Source organism: Asterias rubens, chromosome 5, assembly GCF_902459465.1.
Source record: "Asterias rubens chromosome 5, eAstRub1.3, whole genome shotgun sequence".
Lineage (NCBI taxonomy): Eukaryota > Metazoa > Echinodermata > Asteroidea > Forcipulatida > Asteriidae > Asterias > Asterias rubens.
In genome coordinates, this window is record NC_047066.1 from 6,017,471 (window position 1) to 6,043,533 (window position 26,063).

At 38.1% G+C, this 26,063-nt stretch overlaps 1 protein-coding gene across 3 annotated transcripts in view; it reads right to left on the reverse strand.

Annotated features, from left to right (window-relative positions):
* LOC117290412 (gamma-aminobutyric acid type B receptor subunit 1-like) overlaps positions 1 to 26,063 on the reverse strand; it is a 44,540-nt gene that overhangs the window by 4,369 nt on the left and 14,108 nt on the right. For all 3 annotated transcript variants that reach the window (XM_033771802.1, XM_033771801.1, XM_033771803.1), the window contains exons 2-12: positions 21,497 to 21,637; positions 20,696 to 20,866; positions 13,214 to 13,315; positions 10,980 to 11,094; positions 8,916 to 9,064; positions 7,884 to 8,037; positions 5,645 to 5,739; positions 4,647 to 4,710; positions 3,804 to 3,896; positions 2,564 to 2,714; positions 517 to 649 (exon numbers count right to left, since the gene is read on the reverse strand). In XM_033771802.1, coding sequence (XP_033627693.1) covers positions 517 to 649; positions 2,564 to 2,714; positions 3,804 to 3,896; positions 4,647 to 4,710; positions 5,645 to 5,739; positions 7,884 to 8,037; positions 8,916 to 9,064; positions 10,980 to 11,094; positions 13,214 to 13,315; positions 20,696 to 20,866; positions 21,497 to 21,637 — 1,368 coding nt within the window. The remainder of the gene's footprint in view (positions 1 to 516; positions 650 to 2,563; positions 2,715 to 3,803; positions 3,897 to 4,646; positions 4,711 to 5,644; positions 5,740 to 7,883; positions 8,038 to 8,915; positions 9,065 to 10,979; positions 11,095 to 13,213; positions 13,316 to 20,695; positions 20,867 to 21,496; positions 21,638 to 26,063) is intronic.

The window sequence follows — 26,063 nt, forward strand, 5'->3', positions numbered from 1 at the left end:
CCACCTACTGCCGGGCCTGAAACAAGGATACCCCATTCACAGTCCGTAATGATGAGGGCATGAGTATCATCCACTAGGAGCCTGCATGTACTGCCTTCCTTACGGTTTACGAAGCAATTATGGTTAAGTGCCTCGCTTCAGGTCACATGTTATAGTGTCATGGCCGGGTACTCTGCTGCTGACAACCCCAGAGCTTGGGTCAGGTGAACTAGCGCTCGGGAAGGAAGGGTATGAACAACTATAATTATTAAAAAAAGAACACCAAGTTGTTCAGGTTTTCAACTCCCAAAAATGATTTCTTATTAATTTGGCGATGTTGGTTTTTGTAGTCACTGGTAGAGGGCGCAACATCGACTGTTTTGGAAGCTGACTCAGAAGGACTGGTGTAAGTCTATACATCTGGATCAAAACAGGTTTTTTTTCGTGATACGATGTCGACGACTATCGTTAACAATATGGACGCCGATCCATACTTTCACACGAGTAAAGGAGTGTTTTTTAGAATGATTGTCATACCTTGCACATCCATAGAAACGTTTCCGTCGACACCATTGCCGTATCGATCCCAAGAAAGATGATTGAAAGATACGCTAATATTCCACCTATGAGCATCAAGTTGTTGATGTTCGGGCTTGACATTTTGATCACTCTGGTCAAGAAACAAAGAAAGAAAGAAAGCAAGAAAAGCATGATACTTTATTTCTTATCTCACAAGTTCTTGCAAATAAGCTTGGCAGATAATGATGTCGACATTCGAATTCAGTTGTACATTTTTTAGAGGGACATGAAGTGTTTAAAGGAACACGTTGCCTTGGATCGGTCGAGTTGGTCTTTGAAAAGTGTTTTGTGACCGTTTGTTATAAAATGCATATGGTTAGAAAGATAATGTAAAAGTAGAATACAATGATCTACACAATTATGCCTCAAAATTGCGTGGTTTTCTTGTTACCTCGTCCAATAACACGGTCGGCCATTTATGGGAGTCAAAATTTTGACTCCCATAAATGGCCGACCGTGATAGTTCGCGACGTAAAAAGAAAACCGTGCAACTTTGAGTGATACTTGTGTGGATCATTATATTCTACTTTTAAAACATCTTTCTAACCATATACATTTCATAACAAACGGTTTCAAACGCTTTTTTTTTTATACCAACTCGTCCGATCCAAGGCAACGTGTTCCTTTAATTATTGTGCGTATTTTAAAGAAAACTTTCACAAAATCCCTTTTACGGAGGTTAAGCTTAAAAGAGGTTTGGTCAGTCTGTGCGCCGAGTGTTCACACATCTATACCTTTCCATTGTTTCATGACCGGTTATCTCTTTAAGATTACGGCTTGATGACGTCAATGCACAAGGTCTATTAGGGAGTCATTAACCAAATACGTCACCAAATTGACTAAGATACTAATTGAGTTTCACTTTGACGTAAACAAGCGACCCTTTCCAGTGCTCTTTTTACACTCCGAACTTGTTTCAAGTTCGTTCAGCTATGAATAGCGGATTTACTGAAGCGTCTGTGAGTTTTGTAGAAAACTTTCACAAAAATCCCAATTATTTTTCCTTCGTGGACATTATTCATTCCAAAATTTAAGAAGATAAACATTTTTTCACAGGTTTGTTATTTTATATATAAGTTGTGATACACGAAGTGTGGGACTTGGACAATACTGTTTACCGAAAGTGTGTAATGGCTTTAATGTCATCGACCAGAAACAAAAAATATTATGGGATGACAATTTGAATTCATTTGGGAGTTGACGCAAAGGACTCGTTTAGAACGACATAATGGGAAGTCAATAAATCATTTTTATGTAAAAAAAAATTTTTAGAGGTAAGAAAAATAAGTATACGTCGGGGGAATAATTAGGTACGTTGCATGCAGGTACACTTCCCAAGAGTGTAAAGAGAACAACGTTGAAATGATGTTAACAGTCTCGACTATAGGCAATATAAGACAGTAACCACCCACGGAAAGAATCGACATTTCGAGTGACTCTCTTTTTAAGGCGTAGCATTTAAAAAAATTAAATAAAAATGAATTGCTCAGCGGTGCTACATCAACAGACTTTTTGTTTTTACTCAAATAACAAAAGACTTCAGCTGAAGCCCTTCACTATGCGTATGAAAGCACACACGGTAACAAGGGTGTTTTCTTGCACAATTCTCTTGCAAATTTGATGACCAATTGAGCCCAAACTTTCACAGGTGTGTTACTTAATGCATATGTTGCGATACACCAAATGAGAATACTAGTTTTTTGACAAATCAAACGTGAGAAGGGTATCTTCAGGCAGCCAGCGTCACATTCTCCTGTATTAGATGTCGGGGGTGATGGACCACTCGCTTAAATAATAAAATACTTCAGCTGAAGCCTTTTAGTATGCATCTAGAGGCACACAAACAAGGGTATTTTTTCTTTCTATATTCTCTTGCAAATCATCGATGACCAATTGTGTACAATTTTGTACATGTTGGTTATTTTATGTATATGTTGAGATGTACACCAAGTAAGAATACAGGTCTTTGACAATTATCAAACGTGTGCAGTGTCTTTAATCTTACCGTAGCTTCCTGAAGCGAATGTTGAAGGCTAAGAGGGCACATGCCAGGGAGATACCGGCCACAGCAAACACTACTCCGGTGGTGAATAACGACGGCTGTACCGTCTGGCGGATTTCTCTTTCAATTCTAAAGTCAATAGGGGGCGACCCACCTGTAAAGATTGTGAGGTTATGGAAACACACACAGTAAATTTTTGACGTTATATTAAAACCCTGACATTTGACAACTGGCAATACTAATCTCAGACTAGTTTTTTTTTATGCAAGTCGCCTAACACACAAGTCATATACAGAGGGATAACATGATTAAATAAGAATCCCACATAGTCTTCCAGATGGTCTTACTGTGCTTCACAATTCCAGGGGTTGACCCATGAATATTTACACTGGTGGGTCTCAGGTGTGTCAATAAATACAGAACAGACTAAGGCTCGTTTGTGAACGAGTAGAGGAATTTCCTTGAGGCAGTACACGAAGTGGACAAGTCGTTAAATGTCTGTTGCGGTATTTAGCGTTCCGACTCTCCCCGCAATTCCCGCGGTATTTTCGCGAGACTGCTGGCCCCGCGAGACTACTGTTCTAACGACTACGATCCCATTTAATGGGGAGTAGAAGTCGGGGTGGGACCATTAACGACTTGTCCACAAGTCTATTGAAGCAGCGGACCAGTCAATGTTGTAACAATCCCAGCGGGTAAACGAGCTTGCAATGGCCGCTCAAATTTCTTAGAAGTTAGGGAAAACTGGATTTTATATAAATTCAAATGCAGAGTTATTTATTAAAAACAAAACTTATTTATAGCCGGTTGCTACCTGGCAGATAACGCAAAGAGGGTTTATGCAGGCGGGCGACCAGCTTATCACACAGTCAATGAGTCAAATTAACAACGAATTTCAGGACATCTGATTAAAGTATCCTTAATTGGTGCGTAAAATCAAGAAGGTACTTATCGATTGTCAGCAAAACAAGATTATACAAACATTCCTGCAATTTGTTTATTTATTTGAATGTTTGATTTATTTGCACAACAACTAACTTGTAACACCAGTTAACAGTTATAATATTATGGTTAATGAAAAAATATTAACTATAAGCCGAAAAGGAAGTCACATCAACAAGACGTATAACCACTGATCCCTACTAATCATTATAATAGTATAGATCGGTGGATATAAACCTCCTGTATGGTGGTAGACTGCGATTGGCTCATAACTTTTACTAATTGCATGTAATATACGAACCTTGCCACTGTACTGATTGGTATCCATCCCAGACTATGTCATATCCCGACCCGTTGGTTGGGTCCATCATTCCCGTAGACACGATCTCGCCATCTGTTCATTTTGTGGGAAAAGGGTATTTAAATTTCCAGTGCTGATTTTTTAGATGATGTGAAGTGAATTAGTTTGGAAAGATTTCCGTATCCTGCCACTCTCAGTTTTACAAGAGGTTACCAACAGGAATATATCATATTTGATTAAATTGGTTACTGTTTTCCCCCCATAACAAATGAACAAAAATGGTGGCAGGATACGGACTGTTATCTGAAGGGGGCCTACGTTTTTATTCTTTCCAAACTGGTATGAAGAGCTATCATGAAGAGCTGTAAAGAGAACGGTATAATGGGTGCGTTCGTTTAGCTTCCCTGGGTCGACCCCGGTGTGTGGCGGTTTTTACTTCCAGGACGAACGTGGGTAATTATCTGCACACGTTTGTCCTGGAAAAAAAACCTGCCACACACCGGGGTCGACCCAGGGAAGCTAAACGAACGCACCCAATATGTCCCACAGTGAGGCAAATTGCACAAATTGTCCAAACTTCGGTTGGGCAATAATTGTTAAGGCCTCAATCTTCGGCCGTGTCCGAATCTGGAATATGTAGCTACGGCTACGGTTGAATCGCTGCGTCGTCATAAGTATATATGACGTCATTCAGCAATACCCTCAGATACAATCGTAGCTGTAGCTGGTAGCATACGGTAACTAAACTTTCTCCAAATAAACAAGCATTTTTAACAGTACTAAATATTGTAAAGTATGAGAAAATCTAAAAGTTTTACGAAAAACCAAATTAGCTGAACTCGCCTTGTAGTTGTCGTAGTACGTACAAACCCAACCTGTCTCCAGATGATGTGAATTTCACCGGTCCCTGAGTGACCAAACAGAATAAGAAAATTTACACAAATTAATGTGAATGGATAAAACACAAAGGAATGGTCCATTGGGTCCATAGTATGCAATTTGAAACACTTTTCACTTCGATATATGTTATTATTATTATATCTACGGTTTTGGACAAAAATAAAATTTGTTATTCTAAATATCTCAAAAACGCTATCTGAAATTTCATTTTCACGGGTTATTTTTGGGGGTATAGAATTGAAACGCACAGTGGGTTCCAATTACCAAAGGTACACAATCCCTTTAAATGCATTTGACACGTTTGTTATTGTCAAAGACCAGGGTCCTCACTTGTTGGTGTACCCTAACGTATGCATAAAACAACAAATCTGTGGAAATTTTGGCTCAATTGGTCATCGAAGTTGCAAGAAAAAAAACCCAACGTTACTTATGAGGGAGCTGTGTCTCACAATGTTTTATTCTATATCAACAGCTCTCCGTTGTATACCAGGTAAGTTTTTATGCTGATACATTTGAGTTATTACCAATATTAGTGTCCAGTGCCTTTAAAGGGAAGGTACACGTTTGGTCATTACTCAAAACAAATTTTAACTTAAAAACTGACTTGGTAACGAGCATTGGAGAGCTGTTGATAGTATAAAACATTGTGGGAAACGACTCCCTGTGAAGTAACATAGTTTTTGAGAAAGAGGTAATTTCTCACAAATAATAAAAGACTTCTAGCTAGAAGTCTTTTATTCCTATCTGAAAGCACACAAATTCGTCCAACAAGGGTGTTTTTTCTTCCATCATTTTCTCACAACTTTGATAACCAATTGGGCCCAAAATTGCACAGGCTTGTTATTTTATGGTTATGCTGGAATACACCAAGTAAGAAGACTGGTCTTTGACAATTACCAAACGTGTACCCTCTCTTTAAGGCAGATTATGTTCAGACTTACCGAGACGCCTTCAAATGTCATCCTGCTTATGATGTTGAATAATATATCTGCAGTGACGTTGTCGTACATAAAATCCGATAAGGTCCTTGGAGGTTCTTCAATGAAAAAAAAATATATATATGTATAAAAACATATTTCATATCAACTATTTTGTTCAGTACTGGGGGTGTCACACTTTGTCACAGTTTATCAATTTACACCGCTTATAGTCGTAACGTTTTTATTGGCAAAAAGGCGGCCTTATTGCGTTTTGTTTTCCCGAATTATTTGGGCACTGGTGGTTGCCGGTGGCTAAATTGACTTTTCCTCGTCGATAAGAAAATCGAATCTTCTGAAACAATTCCCTCAAGCATAAAGGTTTGATGGAAATAGCGCCAAGGACATCCACAGCTATTATTGGTTTATAAAACGTAGTTTGCAGATGGCGTCTTTGAATAGAAAAACAACCCCATGCTCTCGCCCTTCCCTTGTAAGTTCATTCCTAGTTATTTATTAAAGGCAGTGGACACTATTGGTAATTACTCAAAATAATTATTGGCATAAAACCTTACTTGGTAACGAGTAATGGGGAGAGGTTGATAGTATAAAACATTGTGAGAAACGGCTCCCTCTGAAGTGATGTAGTTTTGGAGAAAGAAGTAATTTTCAACGAATTTGATTTCGAGACCTCAAGCTTAGAACTTGAGGTCTCGAAATCAAGCATCTGAAAGCACACAACTTCGTGTGACAAGTGTGTTTTTTTCTTTCATAGTTATCTCGCAACTCCGACGACCGATCGAGCTCAAACTTTCACAGGTTTGTTATTTTATGCATATGTTGAGATACACCAAGTGAGAAGACTGGTCTTTGACAATTGCCAATAGTGTACACTGTCTTTAATTAATTAATTGCTTTAACAATAAATTTATATTGTATACTTATAGCGTAATATTATAATAATAATAATAATAATAATAATAATTTGGGGGGCTAATCGTCCTTACTCGCAGCTAAGAGCTGAATTGCGAAGGACGCGGCTACAACGTGTTCAAGAAGCAGGCATGCAAGGGCGCATTCAGCTGCCAGCCACATCAACCCATTATGACCACGGAGCACAGCCAAGATCGAAAGTGTTTGATTTTTTCTTGAGGGAGGAAAACCGGATAGTCTGGAAAACCCTCGTGGCACAGCAGAGAACCAACGCACAACTCAACTCACATATGGCCCCGACCGGGAATCGAACCGGGGTCACCTTGGTGAGAGGCGAGCGCTTTACGCACAAGCCAACCGTGCCACCCTTAGATTATGATATCGTTACCTTAAATTTCTAAATGTACTGATAAATTCTCTTATTGAACTACTTCCCAAAAAGTATGGAATAAACGTCGTATTGAATTGAATTGAAGTTAATGTAGGTCAGGAAAGGAAGAGAGAAAAAAGAATTGGTCACATGAATTCGTACTGCTGGAATCACATCACCCATTTATGTTGTTAAAGCATAAACTAGTTTTGTATGATGACTACAATAATCTTCTTCACGACGGAATCAGTTTTATTTTGCAACCAAAGTTGTGGCCTATTTTTTGAAGAGCAAAATACTAGAGACACTCTCCATCGGTGTTCAGTCAATTTATTCACTGAAAGAAATTGTTTTATTTTCTAATTGGATTAGATATTCCAATGCCACGCAAGTACTACGAGTTCAGCCTTTTAACTTTACGATGAAGTTGAGCTGAACTGGATACTGATATATAGTATACAAATATCAAATGAAAATCGTCTTCTATACCACTATTCACTCGATACACTTCTGTAGAGTTATAATACAATTCATTCAGAATAAGAGCTAACTTTGGCACATCTTGATTAGCTCTTACTCTTAATTTATTTTATGTATATCTTTTATATGATATCAAATTTGTAGAGGTTTTATACTCGAATCCAGGTCAACCAAACACAGAAACGGGTCATGTCCCTGAGACAAGGAATCCGGGTTAATTCTGACACGGGAGAGTGTATGTGGCGAATAATTTCATTATACAATTTGTTTTCAATTCTGAAATAAAACGAAAACAACCCATAAACATTATTTAAATCTTAGCTATCTGTAGAGGGAAATGTAAACTAAATTCATAATTTTTAGCAAGAAATTGTCCGTTTCCGCTGTATGATTATTTTGTAATGAATCATAATACAATGAATTCATCAGGTCTTAAATGGGCCATCGTCTTGTGCGGACATTGTGGGAACGTGTACTTACCCAACTCAAGGAGTTGTTTCTGTGCTTCTTGAAGCGCAAGTGCCGCTGTCCAGACAGTGTCATAACTGAGGGATGTTTCAAGGTACCCGACCAAGGACTCCGGGTCGCTGGATTCATAAATGGCTCCAAAGTTCTTTAAGAACTCGCTGGTTGTCTAAAATCATAGAGTGGTGGAATCGAGGTATAGTGAACTTTTGGATTGATGTCCCCACGCGGTCATCTACAACTTAGTTGTGCAGGTAGCTTTGTGGCAACCAACTGCAGTGCATGATACAAGACATGCATGCACCAAGACAACTTTGGTAGGATTGAGTAATTCTTCAAGCGACCACCCATTATTGAGAATAATATTCAAATGTGTTCTCTTAAAGGAGATTGCCTGGAACTAGTTTCCTGTGAATTGTCTCCTGTGACATGAAGAAACGTTGGTAAACGTTCGTCTATGTACAAGGTAAGGGTCACAGGATGAACGTCTTTTTTTGATGAAAAATCAAAGTTGTCAGGTAGAGTTAGTTCTTTAGAGAACTGTCTTGCTATATTCTTCTATACCGCGGAGGAGATTTTCCAGATTGTTTGTGAGACTTCTTTGTTCTGAAAGAACTGCGCTGCCTTTTTAACTGCTACCTGGGCGGAAGGTAGAATGCTGCTGTGACTACTACTTCAGATTACAGGATTGTTATTAACTGTACAACCGCGGAGTCAGTTCTTAAATTTGGTCTCAACGTTTCGACTAGCTTGCTCTAGTCATCGTCAGGAGACTGTATAATAGCAAGACAGTTCTCTAAAGAACAAATCCCGCCTGGCAAGTAGATACACACATGGTGTTCGAAGCCCAACCGAGTAATATGCATGTGATATTTTTGAACAGGACTTGGGAAACTGGGTAAACAGTGCTAACACACATCGGTGTACTGGGTAAAAACCTAAAACATATTACACTGATGCAAATCCCACATCAGAATCCAAAAAGGCTCACTCGATCGATCTGGATTATAATAAATGTAAAGCTTTGAACGTAGTTTGTTTCCTCACCAGGCCAGCTAGTGACGGTCTCCGATTGTTGTCAGTAGGCAACGTATCAATATCTATACCGAAGTAGTTGGCAGTTGCCTCGTCCATCTGCTCCACCGTGCAGTCTATTGAGTCGTCTGGTTCCCGCCACCAGTTCTTCTCCAACCAACCTGAATGGTTTAAGAATTGGTTATAGTTATTGAACAAATTATATTTACATGTGAAGCTCAACACTCTAAATTCTAAAGTTCGTATTACCAGCGCACCCCCCCCCCCACAAAAAAACCCTATATTTTCACTGATGATCTGTCAACATGTCCAGATCAAAATTGGCTGTGGGTTGGCCAAAACAAAATCGAAAAAACACATTGTAAACCTTGATTTTTCTCAACGGCTCCCAAGGTTTGGTTTGGATCATGGCCCAAGTTTCAAAGAGTTTCTGAATGATTTCACTTTCCATTAAACGTTTAATATATAGCCTGTATACCCTGCTCAGTCGTGATAACATGTCCCCCACTTTGTTCAAGAATGACGTGTTAATTTAAGCTCTCATAATTTACAAACCATTTCAGTTTTCTAGAAACGATTTCAGAAACCATTAGTCTAATGGGTCTATAATTCTATCTTACATTGCCTTTCTAGTAGGCGTATTGTGTTCAGAAATTGAATTAAAGTCCTAGAAAATCTTGAACAGGGTTATAGATTGTGCACCGAACATAAATTTGTTCAAAAAGCACTTATAAAAATATGAAAGAAACGCTTTACGGGTATATAGCTGGATTATTGTGTCGACGAAGAGGAATTAAATAATGGGGCAAAATGGCGTGACTTTCTTTGAGATAAAATCCTCCTTTGAAGGCCGTTTTTGAATAAGTGGCTACAGCTACGGCTACGGCTACATCTAGTTTTCCAAGTCAACTACCATTAAGGTGTGTAGTCCATGGCAACACCCTTAGCTACAGTCGAAGCCGCAGCTGTAGCCACCAATTCGGACACGGCCTTAAAGGCTTGTCACTCATTTAATTTTGCTGCACGGAAGAAAAACAATCCGTATTCCTGCAGCAAAATTACCGGGAAGTTGTTTCATTCCATAAAATATAAAGTCCTTTAAAGCCATTGGACACTTTCGGTAAACAGTGTTGTCCAAGTCCCACACTTCGTGTATCACAATATATAAAATAACAAACCTGTGAAAATTTAGGCTCAATCGGTCATCGGAGTCGGGAGAAAATAACGGGAAAACCCAACCTTGTTTCCCCACGTTTCGCCGTGTCATGACATGTGTTTGTAATTAATCCGTAATTCTCGCTATCGAGAATTGATATTGTTTTAATGTTTTCTCAAAAGTAAAGCATTTCATGGAATAATATTTCAAGATAAGTCTTTCACCATTACCTTCTGGAACCCTGTAAATTATTTGTAAATCTGTGAACTTTGTTTTTTTCTGTACCGAAAGTGTACAATGGCTTTAATGTGGGTTTGTACGCGTATACACGGTTGTGGCTGAAACAAGAATGTGTACTTATGTGTAGGTATTTTGGCAAATGTGGTTGATTGTCATTACGCTAATTAGCATAATTAATATTTGGATTTACGGAAAGTCCGTGAAATAACGGCGAAATTTCATTTTACGGAGTCCGTAAGAAAAAAAACACTCTTTGAAGAGCCACATTAGGGACAACTATTTTTCGAGTGGTTTCCACTCTTTTAGATAAAGGAATACAAAAGTACTATCAGTGTTCCAAAAACCCATTGGGTTACTCAGCAAGACTCCAAATGCACCAAAGTGCCCTCGCTAAATGTAAAAGAGTGAAAAAGCACTCTTAGAAAAGCCATATGAGGGACAACTCTTTTTCGAGTGGTCTTCCACTCTTTTAGATTGAAGTTTGCATACTTTTTTGAGTGATTTATCACTTTGTTCTGGAGTGAAACCCCTCTATACGAGTGAACTAACCACCACTCTTTTTAAAGAGCCATATGAGGGGCAACTCGAAATTTATATAAAGAGTGCTGTTTTTCCTTCTTTACATTTAGAGAGTAAACTTACGGACATTTTTAAACAGTGTTCATGCGTTTGAAACAGACCTGGTAAGATCCAGACGTACTTTGGACCGTACAGTTGATGATGATAGGCAGCACAGAAAACTCTCCTCGCCATGTTGCTGTAGAAACCGCCTATTATTACACGGGCTCCTAATTGCTGGAAAATGTAACCAGAAAACAAACAAGTTTGTATAAAATTCCGTCAAAATGGCGATTACTTTTAAATGCACATTGTCCATTTTGAAGGAAATTTCAATCACAGAAAATCATCATCTTAAAGACACTGGACACTATTGGTAATTGCCAAAGACCATGCTTCTCACTTGCTGTATCTCAACATATGCATAAACTAACAAACCTGTGAAAATTACGAGATAACTATGGAAGAACAAAACACCCTTGTCACACGAAGTTGTGTGCTTTCAGATGCTTGATTTCGAGACCTCAAATTCTAAACTTGAGGTCTCGAAATCAAATTCGTGAAAAATTACTTCTCTCTCGAAAACTGCTCCACTTCAGAGGGAGCCGTTTCTCACAATGTTTTATACTACCAACCTCTCCCCATTACTCGTTACCAAGTAAGGTTTTATGCTAATAATTATTTTGACTTTTTACCAATAGTCTTTAGCCTTTAAAGGAACACGTTGCCTTGGATCGGACTAACACGGTCGGCAATTTTATGGAGTCAAAATGTTGACTCCACAAAAATGGCAGACCGTATTTCTTCGCGACGTAAAAGGAAAACCGTGCAATTTCGAGTGAATACTTATATTCTACTTTTAAATTATCTATCTAACCATTTGCATTTTATAACGAACGGTTTCAAACGCTTTTCAACGACCGACTCGACCGATCCAAGGCAACGTGTTCCTTTAATATATTTAAGCTGTTTGTGCCTGTGATTTTGTTTCCGAATTCGGGAAAGTAATGAGTTAACAGTGCTAACATAAACATCGGTGTAATAGGGTAAAACCAACCTTAATATTATGTATACCATGTAACTTTATGTCTATTAAACCGTTGCGGGACATATAAGATAATCTCAGTTGAGTGTTATATTCATTATTTCAACTTGAAAATTTCCGTCTTTCCAAACTGAAAGATAGCATGAAGTGCAACAAAACATTGGCTAGCTGAATGATAATGTTATCTTTCAATTTACAAAAACATTTTCCAGTTTAAAAAAATTGTGTTTCGACACAATTTATTGTTAGCTGGATGAGCAATCTGACGTTGTACCCGATAATGTTGCAAGCACTAAATAATGCCGTTATATTTTGTAAAATAATTATAAAATGCGACCAACCGTCGTTTATTAACTTATACGAAACTGGATAGACTAACTAGTGTTAATTGTTACAATTGAGGAACCCAATTCATTGAAAATGGGGGAAATAGTTTAACAATGTATAACCAGGAATTTCTCAAGCTTTGCGAAAAAAAATAACCATAGACCCCCGAGATTGCCCGGGAGCTAGAGGCAGTTCGAATTCTATATTTTTGTAGCGGGTACCGCAACAATTTAATAGATAGAAAGTTACATGGTATAAATAATATTAATGTTCCGATGTTTGTGTTAGCACTGTAAACTCAGTTACGTTCCCGAACACTAGAAACAAAATCACAGGCACGAACAGCTTAAATCAATGTTAAAAAACACGTTGCCTGGGATCGGTCGAGTTGGTCGTTAAAAAGCGTTTTAAACCGTTCGTTTATATGAAATGCAAATGGTTAGATGGATAATTTAAAGTCATCTGGAAGTGGTAATTTGTAATAAAAAAATATATATAAAAAAAAGCTTAGAGTGACGTCACTGAAATAGTTTCGAATCTACACTTTCTCGTCCATTCACCGTGGGGCCGAGGCATGGATTTTTGAGGTGTTTGAACCTCGGACAAACGAAGCCGCCTTGTTGTACGAGGTTGAAACCTCGAAAAACTATGCTTCGACACCACGGTATCAAGTACTGTTGTGTTCCGTGCAGTAATTCATAAATTCAGAGCGGGTCTGTGCTTGTGTAAAGAGCCTTGGAGCAAGGCTACCAGTTAATCATGTTTGTTTGTGCTGCTGAGTTATATAACGATATTGAATTTGCTAGAAATTTAATACATCGGTATGGTAACTCATGAGCTGAACTGATTGACTCTGACCATGAAGCGTACAATCAGTTTCAAAAAAGAAGAAGGATATTTGGCAATTCAATCAAGGAAGATATAGGTAAGAAATTGTTTCTTCAATAATTTATTCCTACAAGGAAACTGAAGCACGATTTTTACCTTGATATTTCCGACTTGGGTAATGGGGTTGTCCACAAAGCTCTCTGCTCCCAGGATCTCAATCCCTTCTTTTGAAGCATCCATGTGAAAATCGGCCATTGACTGAGAGAAAAGGAAAACATTAAAGTCACCTGGAAATAGATTTTGTTTTCTTTCAAACATAAGAGTATATGCTTACGAACAATAAAACAATTTTTTTAGTAATTTTTTGTCACGATTTATATGTTTAAAAAATATATATAAAGTTGTTTGGGGGGCTGACTCCGCCTACCCCTTTTGTGACGTCAATCGAGGCAGACTTTGCCTGCAATGCGTATAGTAAACACACGTGCAAAGTACATGTACGAAAGTTGGGTAGGCCTACATGAGTGACTTCATTGTAATAAACACATATGTAACAGATGCATGTAATAAAGCCTAATGTTTTTTATTTAACACGCGAAATTAAACCCCCCTGTACAAAATGGTATATACACAATGCCATTTACCCCTCTGCGAAACATCGAGTCACTCTGGAATGTTAATGGGAGTCTGAGGTTGCCACCAAAGATTATAGAGCGCCGCAAGGCGCAAGATGCGGAACTGAAATCTTTATCTATTGTTGGAACGTGAAATACGCATGGGCGCCATTTCAGCAAGTGAATGTTTTGTTTCCCATTGATAGGAATGGTCATTGTCTGCACTGATCTATACTGATCTACTGTTGTATCAAAAGAGTTACTTGCCGAAATGGCGTCCAGTGGGATTTCACATTTCAGCCCGAGTTCCGCATCTTGCGCCTTGCGGCGCTCTATAATCTTTGGTTGCCATCCACTTCAAACCTAAAGAGGTGACTCTGTGTGCAGCCTACAGCTTCCCCCTTAGACCAACAGGTGGCCCATATCAAAACCAGAAAACCACAGAGGTGACTCTGTGTGCAGCCTACTGCTTCCCCCTTCGACCAACAGGTGGCCCATATCAAAACCAGACAACCACACATGTAAGGAGATATCGCTCGTGACGTGCTCTTCATTTTACAATGATTGCGCCTTAACTATTACAGATATCTGAAACATTGTGAATATGTACCGGTTTTACTTTGTCTGTTTGTCTGAAGGGCTTTACGAACACTAACAAAGTTGTTTGATGCACCCATGTCCTGGGAAAATATCAATCAGAACTGTCTTCGTGGCTACACTGTCTTCCCTATTCACACAATTTCTCTGCAGGCTACATGTATGATTTCACTCTTCTTTTCCAAACAAACTGACTTTGGACAAAACATTACGGCGAAACACTACCCCAGTCTTTAGATCCTCCCCCACGGAGACCTTGTTTTTCTCCTTTTCTGTTTTGTTCCCAGTCTCCAGAACTTAGTGAACATCGAATCACATGCATGGAGCGTTCGGCCTCACGTGTGATTTAATAAGCAGCACGAGTCGATAAGATAGTTCGGTTAGTGGTTAATTTAGGTTCTCGAACCGGGGTCCAGAATGACAGGTAATTTATATGTACTCAGTTACGACGCATTCCTGGTAGAAAGTTGGCGAATCCAAGGCAACTGCACAAAGAGCAGCCCGAAGCATATGTCATTGTTAGAAAAGCACCGCAACAAGATAACAAAAAAGGGAATTTAGACCTAAATCACACTGCCACCAATCTCGTCATGTTCAATGTCCATGACCACGCTCCATTTCCGGATGTTCCCCATTGGTGTAAATAATTAATTGTTTGTATAACAGTTTCATATGTTTTAGGGGCTTGAAATTTAAAAAACGCAAACAGAATTTTACTCTGATTTCACCTGCTATTGGGTATTTACCAGAGACATATAATTTAAAAATTGGGCTCATTCCGATCAAACGTAAATAAGAATCATGAAACATTCTTGCATATAGCGCATATATCACAATCACAGAGAAGTCTATATGTGCTTTCAGATAAAAACATGGAGAATTGAAGTAAACTTTAATAGAGTCTTAAATAAGTTCACTGTTTGCGCTGGTTTTATGTTTTACTTTTAATATTCCTTTCCAGAGAACAACGTAATCTGCTGTTTTATTAGGTTTTTACGTCACCTTCTTCACATGTATACCACAGACTTGCGCAATGACTATCTACTCTACCCGAATGCACATGACTAATTAGTTTTTAAAAACTCATTGAAGTTTTCATCAACAATTTCCTTTTTATTAAAGTCTATCCTCATGTCAACGCTAAAAAGGAAGGAATGAAGGATATATATGAAGGCTTCCTCCTAATGCATTCGATTACAAATGTATGGAGGAAAATATTATTATAGATAAAATATTAGGCCTAATAGCTTACCCGATAGCACACCACAAATTAGTTTAAAGGCAGTGGACACTATTGGTAATTACTCAACATAATTATTAGCATTAAACCTTACTTGGTGATGAGTAATGGGGAGAGGTTGATAGTATAAAACATTGTGAGAAACGGCTCCCTCTGAAGTGACATGGTTTTCGAGAAAACCGTAATTTTCCCCGAATTTGATTTCGAGACCTCAGATTTAGAATTTGAGGTCTCGAAATCAACCATCTAACAGCACACAACTTAGGGTGACAAGGTTTTTTTTTTTTGCATTACTATCTCGCAACTTCGACGACCAATCGAGCTCAAACTTTCACAGGTTTGTTATTTCATGCATATGTTGAGATACACAGACTGAGAAGACTGGTCTTTGGCAATTACCAATAGTGTCCACCGTCTTTAAATACACTTATTAAAGTTTTCATCAAATATTTTATTTTTTTAAGTCATAGCCTATCCTCATGTCAAAGCCAAAAAAAAATGAATGGAGGATAAATAAAGGATTCTTTCCAATGCCTTAGATTACAAATGATTGCATGTAGTTGAATACTAAAATAATATTAAAAGCAGCCTTCCAAAGATGGAATGAAACAAGATTTTACAAATAAAAACAAGTAATAACACGAAAAAAACCAAGGAAAAACACAACGATTGATATCTACACTGTAGACCTAAAGAGAAAACATCTCAAAGAAGGTCAAAAACATGTTTTGTTTGACTTCATGTTGTAAACAGTGCCTTGTCCTTGCTGTCAGCTTCATACTTTGATGCATGATGGTGAAATTTGATTGTAATATTGTACGGTATACTCGCATGGGTTCGTAGATCCAAATAAAGCCATTGTATCAGACACAAAACAAATTGCAATAAATCCTCGACTTGGGAATCTAATTTATTTTGTTTTACAATGAGGCGGAGAAACCACCGTATGACTAGCTCGAGATAATTAAACAGTAATCCCCAGCCTTGCATCATTTCCGTCCCGATTGCATTAACCAGTGTATTCTTCGTAATTCGCTCAAATTCGAAATAGAGAAAGTTACCCTTGGGAAATCTAGTCAAGCTAAAAGGCACTGGACACTATTGGTAGTTGTCAAAACCAGTATTCTCACTTGGTGTATCCCAACATAATATGCATAACAAAACAACCACGCACAAAATTTCGCTTAATTGGTCGTCGAAGTTGCAAGAGAACAATGAAAGAAAAAGTTTTATAATATCAACAGCTCTCCATTGTTCGTTACTAAGTAAGTTTTTATGCTAACAATTGTTTTGTGTTTTATCTAATAGTGTCCAGTGCCTTTAAAGGCACTGTACACGTTTAGTAATCAAAATATAGCATACAAACTTACTTGGTATAGCGAGCAACGGAGATAAGGGCCCAATTTCATGGCTCTGCTTACCGTAAGCACAGAATCGGCGCTTACGGAAGCAGGGAATTCTGTGCTTACGGCAAGCGTATTTCACGGGAAGCGGCGAATTTTGGCTTCTGCGCGTGCGTACTTCAAGTTACTAGGCATTCTACGCTTACAAGGCTAGCGCAGAAATTCAGCGCTTGCATGTAAGCGGGGATTCGCGATCGTAAGCGCAGAATTCGGCGGTAAGCAGAGCCATGAAATTGGGCCCTGTTGATAGTATAAAACATTGTGAGAAAACGACTCCCTCTGAAGTAACGTAGGCTAGTTTTTGAGAAAGAGGTAATTTTCACTAATATAATAAAATAAAGCCTTTTATTCCTGTCTGAAAGCACACTATTTTGTACTACAAGGGTGTTTTTTTCTTTCATCATTTTCTTGCAACTTCAATGACCAATTGAGCAAACATTTCCACTCCACAGGTCTATTATGAGAAGACTGGTCTTTGACAATTACCAATAGTGTCTAGTGTCTTCTTCGTTGCAGTGTTGTGACCGTTGATTGATACAGGCAATGTACAGTCACGTATAACTCGCCTCAACATGACCGATATGTAAATAGAAGGCGTGGGGGTTTATTTCATTGAAGGTACTAGACACAATTGTTAATTACTCAAAATATTTTGAGCATAAAATATTACTAGGTAACGAGTAATGGAGAGATATTGATATTATAAAACATTGTGAGAAATGGCTCCCTCTGAGGTAACGTAGTTTTTGAGAAAGAAGTAATTTCTGACTAAAATATTTTAATTGAATTCGAGACATCAGCTGAGGTTTTATGCTAATAACTATTTTGAGTAATTACCAAAAGTGTCCACTGACTTTAAGACAGGATTCAATCATGAATCGTTTCCAAGATTTCTGAGAGTTCAATGACAAAATCAAGATTTTCGTGGCGTCCTTTCGTGAATACTCCGATTGAAAACTGTTTTATGAGTTCAACTTTTTTTCCAGTGTCATTTAGATTTAAATATGATTTGTCTATAAGGGAAATTTACCTGCCCTCCTTTTCTGTCTGTCTCATTTATTGAATCAACAAGAATCTTGTCGTTTCAAGCAACCCTTTTCAAATAATTTATAAATTACATATGCCGCGGTCGGGGTAAAAGGGAAAATAAATGAAAAATTTCAGAACTTGGCGCAATTAGTTTCTTTTGCTCTCAAGCGGTCTCAAAATTTACGGGGATGCAAAAAACGATTAATTTAACAGCATTATAGCATGGTTAATGGCACTGGACACGTTTGGTACATGTAAAAGACCAGTGTTTCACCTGGTGTATCCCAACACATGCATAACACAACAATGTACGCTGTGAAAATTTTGGCTCATTGGTCATCGAAGTTGTCAGCGAATGAATGGGAAAACAAAATAATTATGTTTCACAACTTTGTGTGCTTGCAGATGCATAATAAAAGGCTTCAGTTGAAGTCTTTAACTGTTTGAGTGATTATCTCTATCTTAAAACCTGTTACTTCAGAGGGAGCCGTGCCTATCAATGTTTTGTACTATCAATTCTCCATTGTTCGTTACCACCAAGTAAGGTTGTATGCTTTAACAGTTTTATTGTGAGTAATTACCAACAGTGTCCTGAACATTTAAGACTTAAAAGTGCTCTATTACAAAGGGGGGTTCAGTTTTTAATTCAAACTCAAATCGCAAACGCAATTAGAATCGCAATAATCAAACTTGAATGCTTCAATTTCGGTTCTTCCTTAGACATTTCGACTGAAGGATGTTAGCGATCGCACTAACTGAGACAGCTACGAAAAGATTGCTCCCGGTGCACATAATTTATACGCACAATGCTTGAAAATTAGTCACAATTTTATGCGCTTAACCTGTATTTATAATCGTGGAATTACTGGAAAAGCGCATAATACGTAAATGCTATAATGCAATGTCGTGATTTTGTGAGCCTGCAGCCGATTTCACGATTGGATTAATCCTACCTCGAGTTAGGAAGAGTAACCCGTCCGAAATAGGATGGGTTCATTTCGTCCTAACGTCTTTAATTTTGGAACTGAACTCGTCCTAAGATTAATCCCAAGTTAGGAAGAGTTTGGTGAAATCGACGGTTGGTCGCCTTCGAATAAATGTGGTTAATGATCTCGGGAGTTTTATGCTTCCAGTTAATAAGATTCAATACTTCGAGGTTACAAATGAAGGGGGTATGACTACTTTAAAGGCAGTGGACACTATTGGTAATTACTCCAAATATTTTTTAGCATAAAATCTTACTTGGTAACGAGTAATGGGGAGAGGTTGATAGTATTAAATATTCTGAGAAACATCCTCCCTCTGAAGTAACGTAGTTTTCGAGAAAGAAGTATTTTTCTACGAAGTAATTTTCCATTTCGAGACCTCAGATTTAGAATTTGAAATGTCTCGAAATCAAGCATCTGAAAGCACACAATTTCCGGTGACAAGGGTGTTGTTTCTTTCATTATTATCTCGCAACTTTGACGACCAATGAGCTCAAATTTTCACAGGTTTGATATTTGATGCATATGTTGAGATACATTGGTCTTTGACAATTCCCAATAGTGTCCAGTGTCTTTAAGTTCTCCCCAGGTAACCAACTGTAATCACACCATGCCAGAGGATGCAAACAAATTATAATATTCGCATACTTAAGGGACAGGTACAAGATAAAAATTGAAAAAGGTAAAAATAAAAAAGGTAAAAATAATATTTCGTTCGAAGGAAATAATTTCAGTACTTTTTTATACATTTTTGTTACCACATCGCATATCCGATGTTTCCTCAGGGCAACTATCAAGTTATATCTTACATTTTAAAAGCAATGGACACTAATGGTTTGATCAAAAGAGCATAAGGACTTACTTGGTAACGAGCAATGGGGAGCTATTGATTACAACATTGTGAGAAACGGCTTATCTGAAATAACGTAGTTTTTGAGAAAGAGGTAATTTCTCACTTAAATATTTAAAGACTTCAGGCTCGAAGCCTTTTATTAGGCTTTTGAAAGCGTACACATTAATTTGTGCGAGAAGTGTGTTTGTTTGTCTTTCATTATTATCTTGCAACTTTGATGACCAACTGATGACCGCAGATTTGTTTTTTGTTTTTTTTTAATAGATATATACACCAAGTGAGAATACTGTTATTTGACAATTACAAAAGGTGTCAAGTGCCTTTAATTATCTTAGATTTTAATTTACAAAGGCCTTAGATTTTACTTACACATGCATTGAGTGCTGGTTGATGAGTACTGGTACACATTGCATATTTTAAATATAAATAATGCTTATATATATTTTTATCTTTTTGTATACATGGCCTGACGTGCAGTGTATGGATTTTGTATTCTTTAATCTTTGTGTGTTGCTTCTTGTGATTTAGATTTAAGATTTTAGATATTGCCTTAGATTTTAACTTACGCAGGCCTTAAATTTTAACTAACACAGGCCTTAATTTTTAAGTAACACAGGCCTTAAATTTTAAGTGACACAGGCCTCAAATTTTAACTTACGCAGGCCTTAGCTTTTAACTAAAGCAGGCCTTAGATTTTAACTAACACAGGCCTTAGATTTTAACTAACACAGGCCTTAAATTTTAACTTACGGAGGCCTTAAATTTTAATTAACACATGCCTTAGAATTTAACTTACGCAGGCCTCAGATTTTCACTTACGCAGGCTTTACAGATTTTATTAACACATGCCTTAGATTTTTAATAACAGAGGCCTTGGATTCTAACTAACACAGGCCTTAAATCATTGTGAACTTACCAGAGTGAACAAGCTGACGGACTCGTGCAGCGTGGCCACTTTCCGCCAGTTGAACTCTCGGAAGAGGGCAATCTTGAAGATGTTGTGCATCGACAGTGTCGAGATGAGACGGAAGAATCGGGGATAAGTTTCACGCTGTGAGAGTTTGGGAGACGTTGACGTGAAAGAGATCTTGTTTGTTGTGGAGAAAGTACAAAAAGCAGAGAGATTTTGTTAAGACACTTGGGGTGGGTTTCGCAAAGAGTTAAGACTCGCGGTTTTATCTCGAGTTAGGACGAGTTTGGACAAGCCTTAAGTTTTTAAGTAACTTATAGGACAAGTCCGAAGTAAGAACAAACTCTGTGAAATTTACCCCTGTGCAAAATTTCAAAAAGCTGTTGAGGAGAAAATACTTATCGGCAAGGTTTCTTTGCTAAGCAAAAAAGTAGTGGGGTACCAGTCACAACAGTGACTTAATTAATGTTGGCTGGTAACCTGTTTTTGATAAAAGTAATACTTTTCTGTGCTTAGCAAGTTTGTGTGCTTACAGGTTTTATGACGTGTGGTCCAGAGAGAATTTGACATTTTACGGTGAAATTGGTGAAAAATTATTGTGTCGGTGTTGACAGAATTTGTGTTAATGTTACTGCAATGATTTCTCACTGTATCCCGCCGATACACATACAAATGCAAGCCACTATTGAAACACAGATAACTATAGGCGAAATATAATCACTTCTTAGCAATTTGATCCAATGAACTCATTGGGCCCGTAAGACCAGTGCCTGGGTATTTAGGGGACCAGTCTATTTCTCGACAAACCTGTATGAGATTCCAATGATGTGAAGCTTGTGCTGTGGGTTCAGTCGCCGTGGAACAGCCACCGCCTAAGATCATCATCTTTGTAGTTGATCTGTTGTACAACTCTCTGTACATTGCGTCCGTTGCTTTCCCGCCATCGCACTGTAATTTAAATGTATTTGCAAGATTAGAAGGTTGAAAAACATCATGATGGAAGCCGCGTTTGACTTACCGAGTGTAGGTATTTTGCTGGAAATATTTTGTAGCAATTTTTGGCAAAAATCAGTTTTCTCACTTGGTGTGTATCACAACATAATTATGCATGAAACACAAAATCTGTGAAAATTTTGACTCAGTTGGTCATTGAAGTTGCGAAGGGAATATTGAATGAAAATATACACCCTTGTTGCACAATTCGTGTGCTTTTAGAATGCTTAAAAAGGGTTAAGGTCTGAACACCAAAATGGCAACATGAGGCCTAGCCTCATTGTTTACACGCTTTTACAAAACTGGTTGTTGAAAGCTATAGTGTGTAGCCGACAGTGTCCGTATTTTTATGGTGTCAAGTCAAGTTATTGACAATATTAATGTGGGATAATTAGAAAACTATTTGAGTCAAAATGGTCTATGTCTAAAGGCCGGTTTATAGTCGGTCGCGCGATGGTCGCGCGACGGAAATCTTGCGCGCAATCCTAAAGGCCGAGTTATAGTCGGTCGCGCGATGGTCGGGCGTCGGAAATCTTGATGCGCGATCATAAAAAGACACGGGTTTTAGGCCTCAGTCTTAGGATTGCGCGCAAAGATTCCGTCGCGCGACCATCGCGCGACCGACTATAAACCGGCCTTAAGACTGAGGCCTAAAAACCGTGTCTTTTTATGATCGCGCGTCAAGATTTCCGACGCCCGACCATCGCGCGACCGACTTTAAACCGGCCTTGTGCTTTTGGCGATTAAAAAAAGACTGCATTCTCCACCAAAATGTATTACACGCTAAACTGACACACAAGACACCCGATACTCCACATTTAAAGGTGTGGATTTTATTTTTATGACGTCACGCAGGTTCGTTTTAGTCTGAAAGCTTACTGCTTATATTCTTGTTAGATATAGGTTTTCTCGATCAAATTCGGCAAATGAGCAGTCAATTTCATTTTCATGCGTTCGGATTAAAACTGTTTTGATATCCAGTTGTTACTGCGTTTCAAATTCAGAATTCGGCCATTCAATTTCGTGAGTCGAGGCAAACTCCTTTATCACTCTGTTCAATTTAGCGTATCGTCATTCGTTTTCGTGACACACACGCCCCAAGAAGCGTCCGCGAATATGTATGCTGCCTTGTTGAATGGTTAAATTTAATAATAATATTATTTGTTAAATCGAATGACGCAACATTACATTTGACTAATCATAAAATTGAGTCAAGTGGTCTTTTTCAGAAGCATTCGATTTCACGCAAATTAAAATAGCTTGGTGGGTCAATTGGCTGCTCATTTGCAGAAATTGATCGAGAAAACCTATACTATATCTGGAATGATCATAAACTAATAACGTTCTTTTTAGTTTGTTTGCTTTGTCTGTCTATAGAACAAAAGCAACATTGCGGTTTGCTTCACGATTTCCTTCATATAAATTATGACTCCACATGTAAATCAAATAGTGTGATATGTATTGAAATAAATGTTTACTGTCTGTGACGGAAAGATATCACAAAAAGATGTAATACATTTCAAAAAAATATAACCCAACCTACGCTTGTACATCGCTGTACGCAGGCATTGCTCATTCAGCTCTTTCACTGTTTTCTATCACACAACTTTCCAATTAACCTTGTTTTTTAGAATGTAATGTGGTTAAATGGTTTTTGCATGCCCCCCCCCCCCCACATCCAACCATCAACCTCAAAAATAACCGAGATCGCTCGAGAGTAAAATGAGCTAACTGCGTCAAGTTCTAAAATCTCTTGTATCTTTTCCTTTTTTCCCACCAACGTGGCATACCTAATTTAAATAGGTTAATCAAAATGGGGAGTGCTTGAAAGGGCAAGATTCTTGTTGGTTTGGAAGACGGAAAAGAAGGGCAGAGGAGATTTCCCTAAACAAATTATTTGAAAGAGTTTTTTAACTAATGGAATCCGTTGCCTTGGATCGGTCGAGTTGGTCTTTAAAAATAGTCACCTGGAAGTGGTATTTTTTCAAAATAAAGCTTTTGTCACTGTTTTGATGAGTGGAATGGAATAAACAGTTAACTAAGGTTTTAAAAAATCAGTTCTTATGTTATTTACAAATTTAAGAGTAGACTCTGACCCGAGAGGGCGCTGTTCGTGACGTCAATCGAGGCAAACTTTTTTTTCCGGCAATGCCGACCAGGTGTATTGCTGCTGAATGCAGAAAAACACTTTTTGAAATGTACCGACTTGTACCAATGTACCAACTCACGACTTGGACGTACATGTACTTTGCACGCGTGTTTACTATACGCATTGCAGGCAAAGTCTGCCTCGATTGACGTCACAAAAGGGGTAGGCGGAGTCAGCCCCCCAAACAACTTTATATATTTTTTAAACATATAAATCGTGCAAACAATTACTAAAACAATTGTTTTATTGTTCGTAAGCATATACTCTTATGTTTGAAAGAAAAAAATTCTATTTCCAGGTGACTTTAAAAGTCCCTATATATAGGGCGTTATAACGCCGTATAGGGCGTACGCCCTAATTAGGGCGTTATAAGGCCGTGTCCGAAACGGCGACTTCGGCTACAGCTACGTCTAGATCAGCGCGTCTACCAGTGTTGAAGAATAGGCAGACGCGCGCGATCTAGCCGTAGCTGTAGCCGAAGTCGCCGTTTCGGACACGGCCTTACGCCGTAATTTAGGGCGTTATCCCCCTAAATTACGGCGTTATAACGCCCTAATTTTGGGCGTTATAACGCCGTATAGGGCGTTATAACGCCCTACTGAAAAGGCGTTTATTTGTTGGCGGAGATCAGCCACCGTACAAATGTGCTTTGAAATTGCGTTTTTCCTGTTACTTCACACACTAACACGGTCGGCCATTTTATGGTAGTCAAAAATTTGACTCCCATAAATGGCCGACCGTGTTAGTCGACGAGGTAAAAAGAAAACCACGCAATTCGAGTGATACTTGTGTGGATCATTGTATTCTACTTTTCAAATATCTTTCTAACCATATGCATTTTATAACAAACGGTTACAAACGCTTTATTAAAGACCAATTCATCCGATCCAAGGCAACGTGTTCCTTTAACTTGAAAGATCGAATTAATACGACAATGATTTGGACTTGTATTAAAATTTAATAATAAATACAGACATGTGCAAGGCGCCTAAAGCAGAAGCCTCATAAGCGCATACAGATAACAAAAGAAATATACAATGAGTGAAAGTAGATAGCAATTTAACTTCACCTTATTATCCCCGATGGGAAATTCATTTTGGCCTCTACATCAAACTTACAAAATTTGCACACAATTAAGTTTTACCATTATAACAAAAAACTACAAGCCACAGTACTCTATATAAACATATAAAGGCTGTAAGCAGATTACAAATAAGCAGCTTTGAACAAATGAGCTTATATATATAACAGGGACTGAAAGACACTGGACACTATTGGTAATGGTCAAAGACCAGTCTTTTCACTTGCTGTACCTCAACATATGCATAGAATAACAAACCTGTGAAAATTTGAGCTCAATCGGTCGTCGAAGTTTCGAGATAATAATGAAAGAAAAAAACACCCTTGTCACACGAAGTTGTGTGCTTTCAGATGCTTGATTTCGAGACCTCAAATTCTAAATCTGAGGTCTCGAAATCAAACTCATGGTCTATTACTTCTTTCTCGAAATCTACGTTCCTTCAGAGTGAGGCCGTTTCTCACAATGTTTTATACTATCAACCTCTCCCCATTCTCGTCACCAAGTAGGGTTTTATGCGAATAATAATTTTGAGTAAAATTACGAATAGTGTCCACTGCCTTTAAGGAGATTGGACGAGAAAGTGAAGATTCGTGGATAGAATGTACGGGCCGAAGGCGAGTACCCTGTAGTCACGAATCTACACTTTAGAGTCTATTTTCCGACTTAAACTATTTCCCACAATCTTTGTACTTTGTCAAACGACGTTTGGTCAAATATTTTGCCAAATTTATGAATTATTATATAGTGCTTGCAACAGTAACATTTTTGTTGAAATAATTGTGTTTACTAAAGTAAATTGTTTAACTGGAATTTTGTTTGGATATTTCAATATAACATGTTTTCAGCTGAGTTTTTCACATCATGTTATTTTTGGGAAAAACAGTCATTTTGAAGTTGAACTATCACTTTAGTTTGTACACTCCATTGTAGATTCGTTACGAGTCTACAGTTGAGTGTTTAATTGTTACGAATCAAAAGTAAAGTGTAGATTCGTAAAAATGATCTACACTTTCATCAATAGAGGTACGTCTCATACAGCAATATCCATAAATACCTTAAACAGTTTCGCTATTCCTATTTGTGGAGAGCGCGTCACGTAGGGGTGTTTAAACCTTTGATAATGGCCAGTAAAAATTGTTGAAACATGGGCG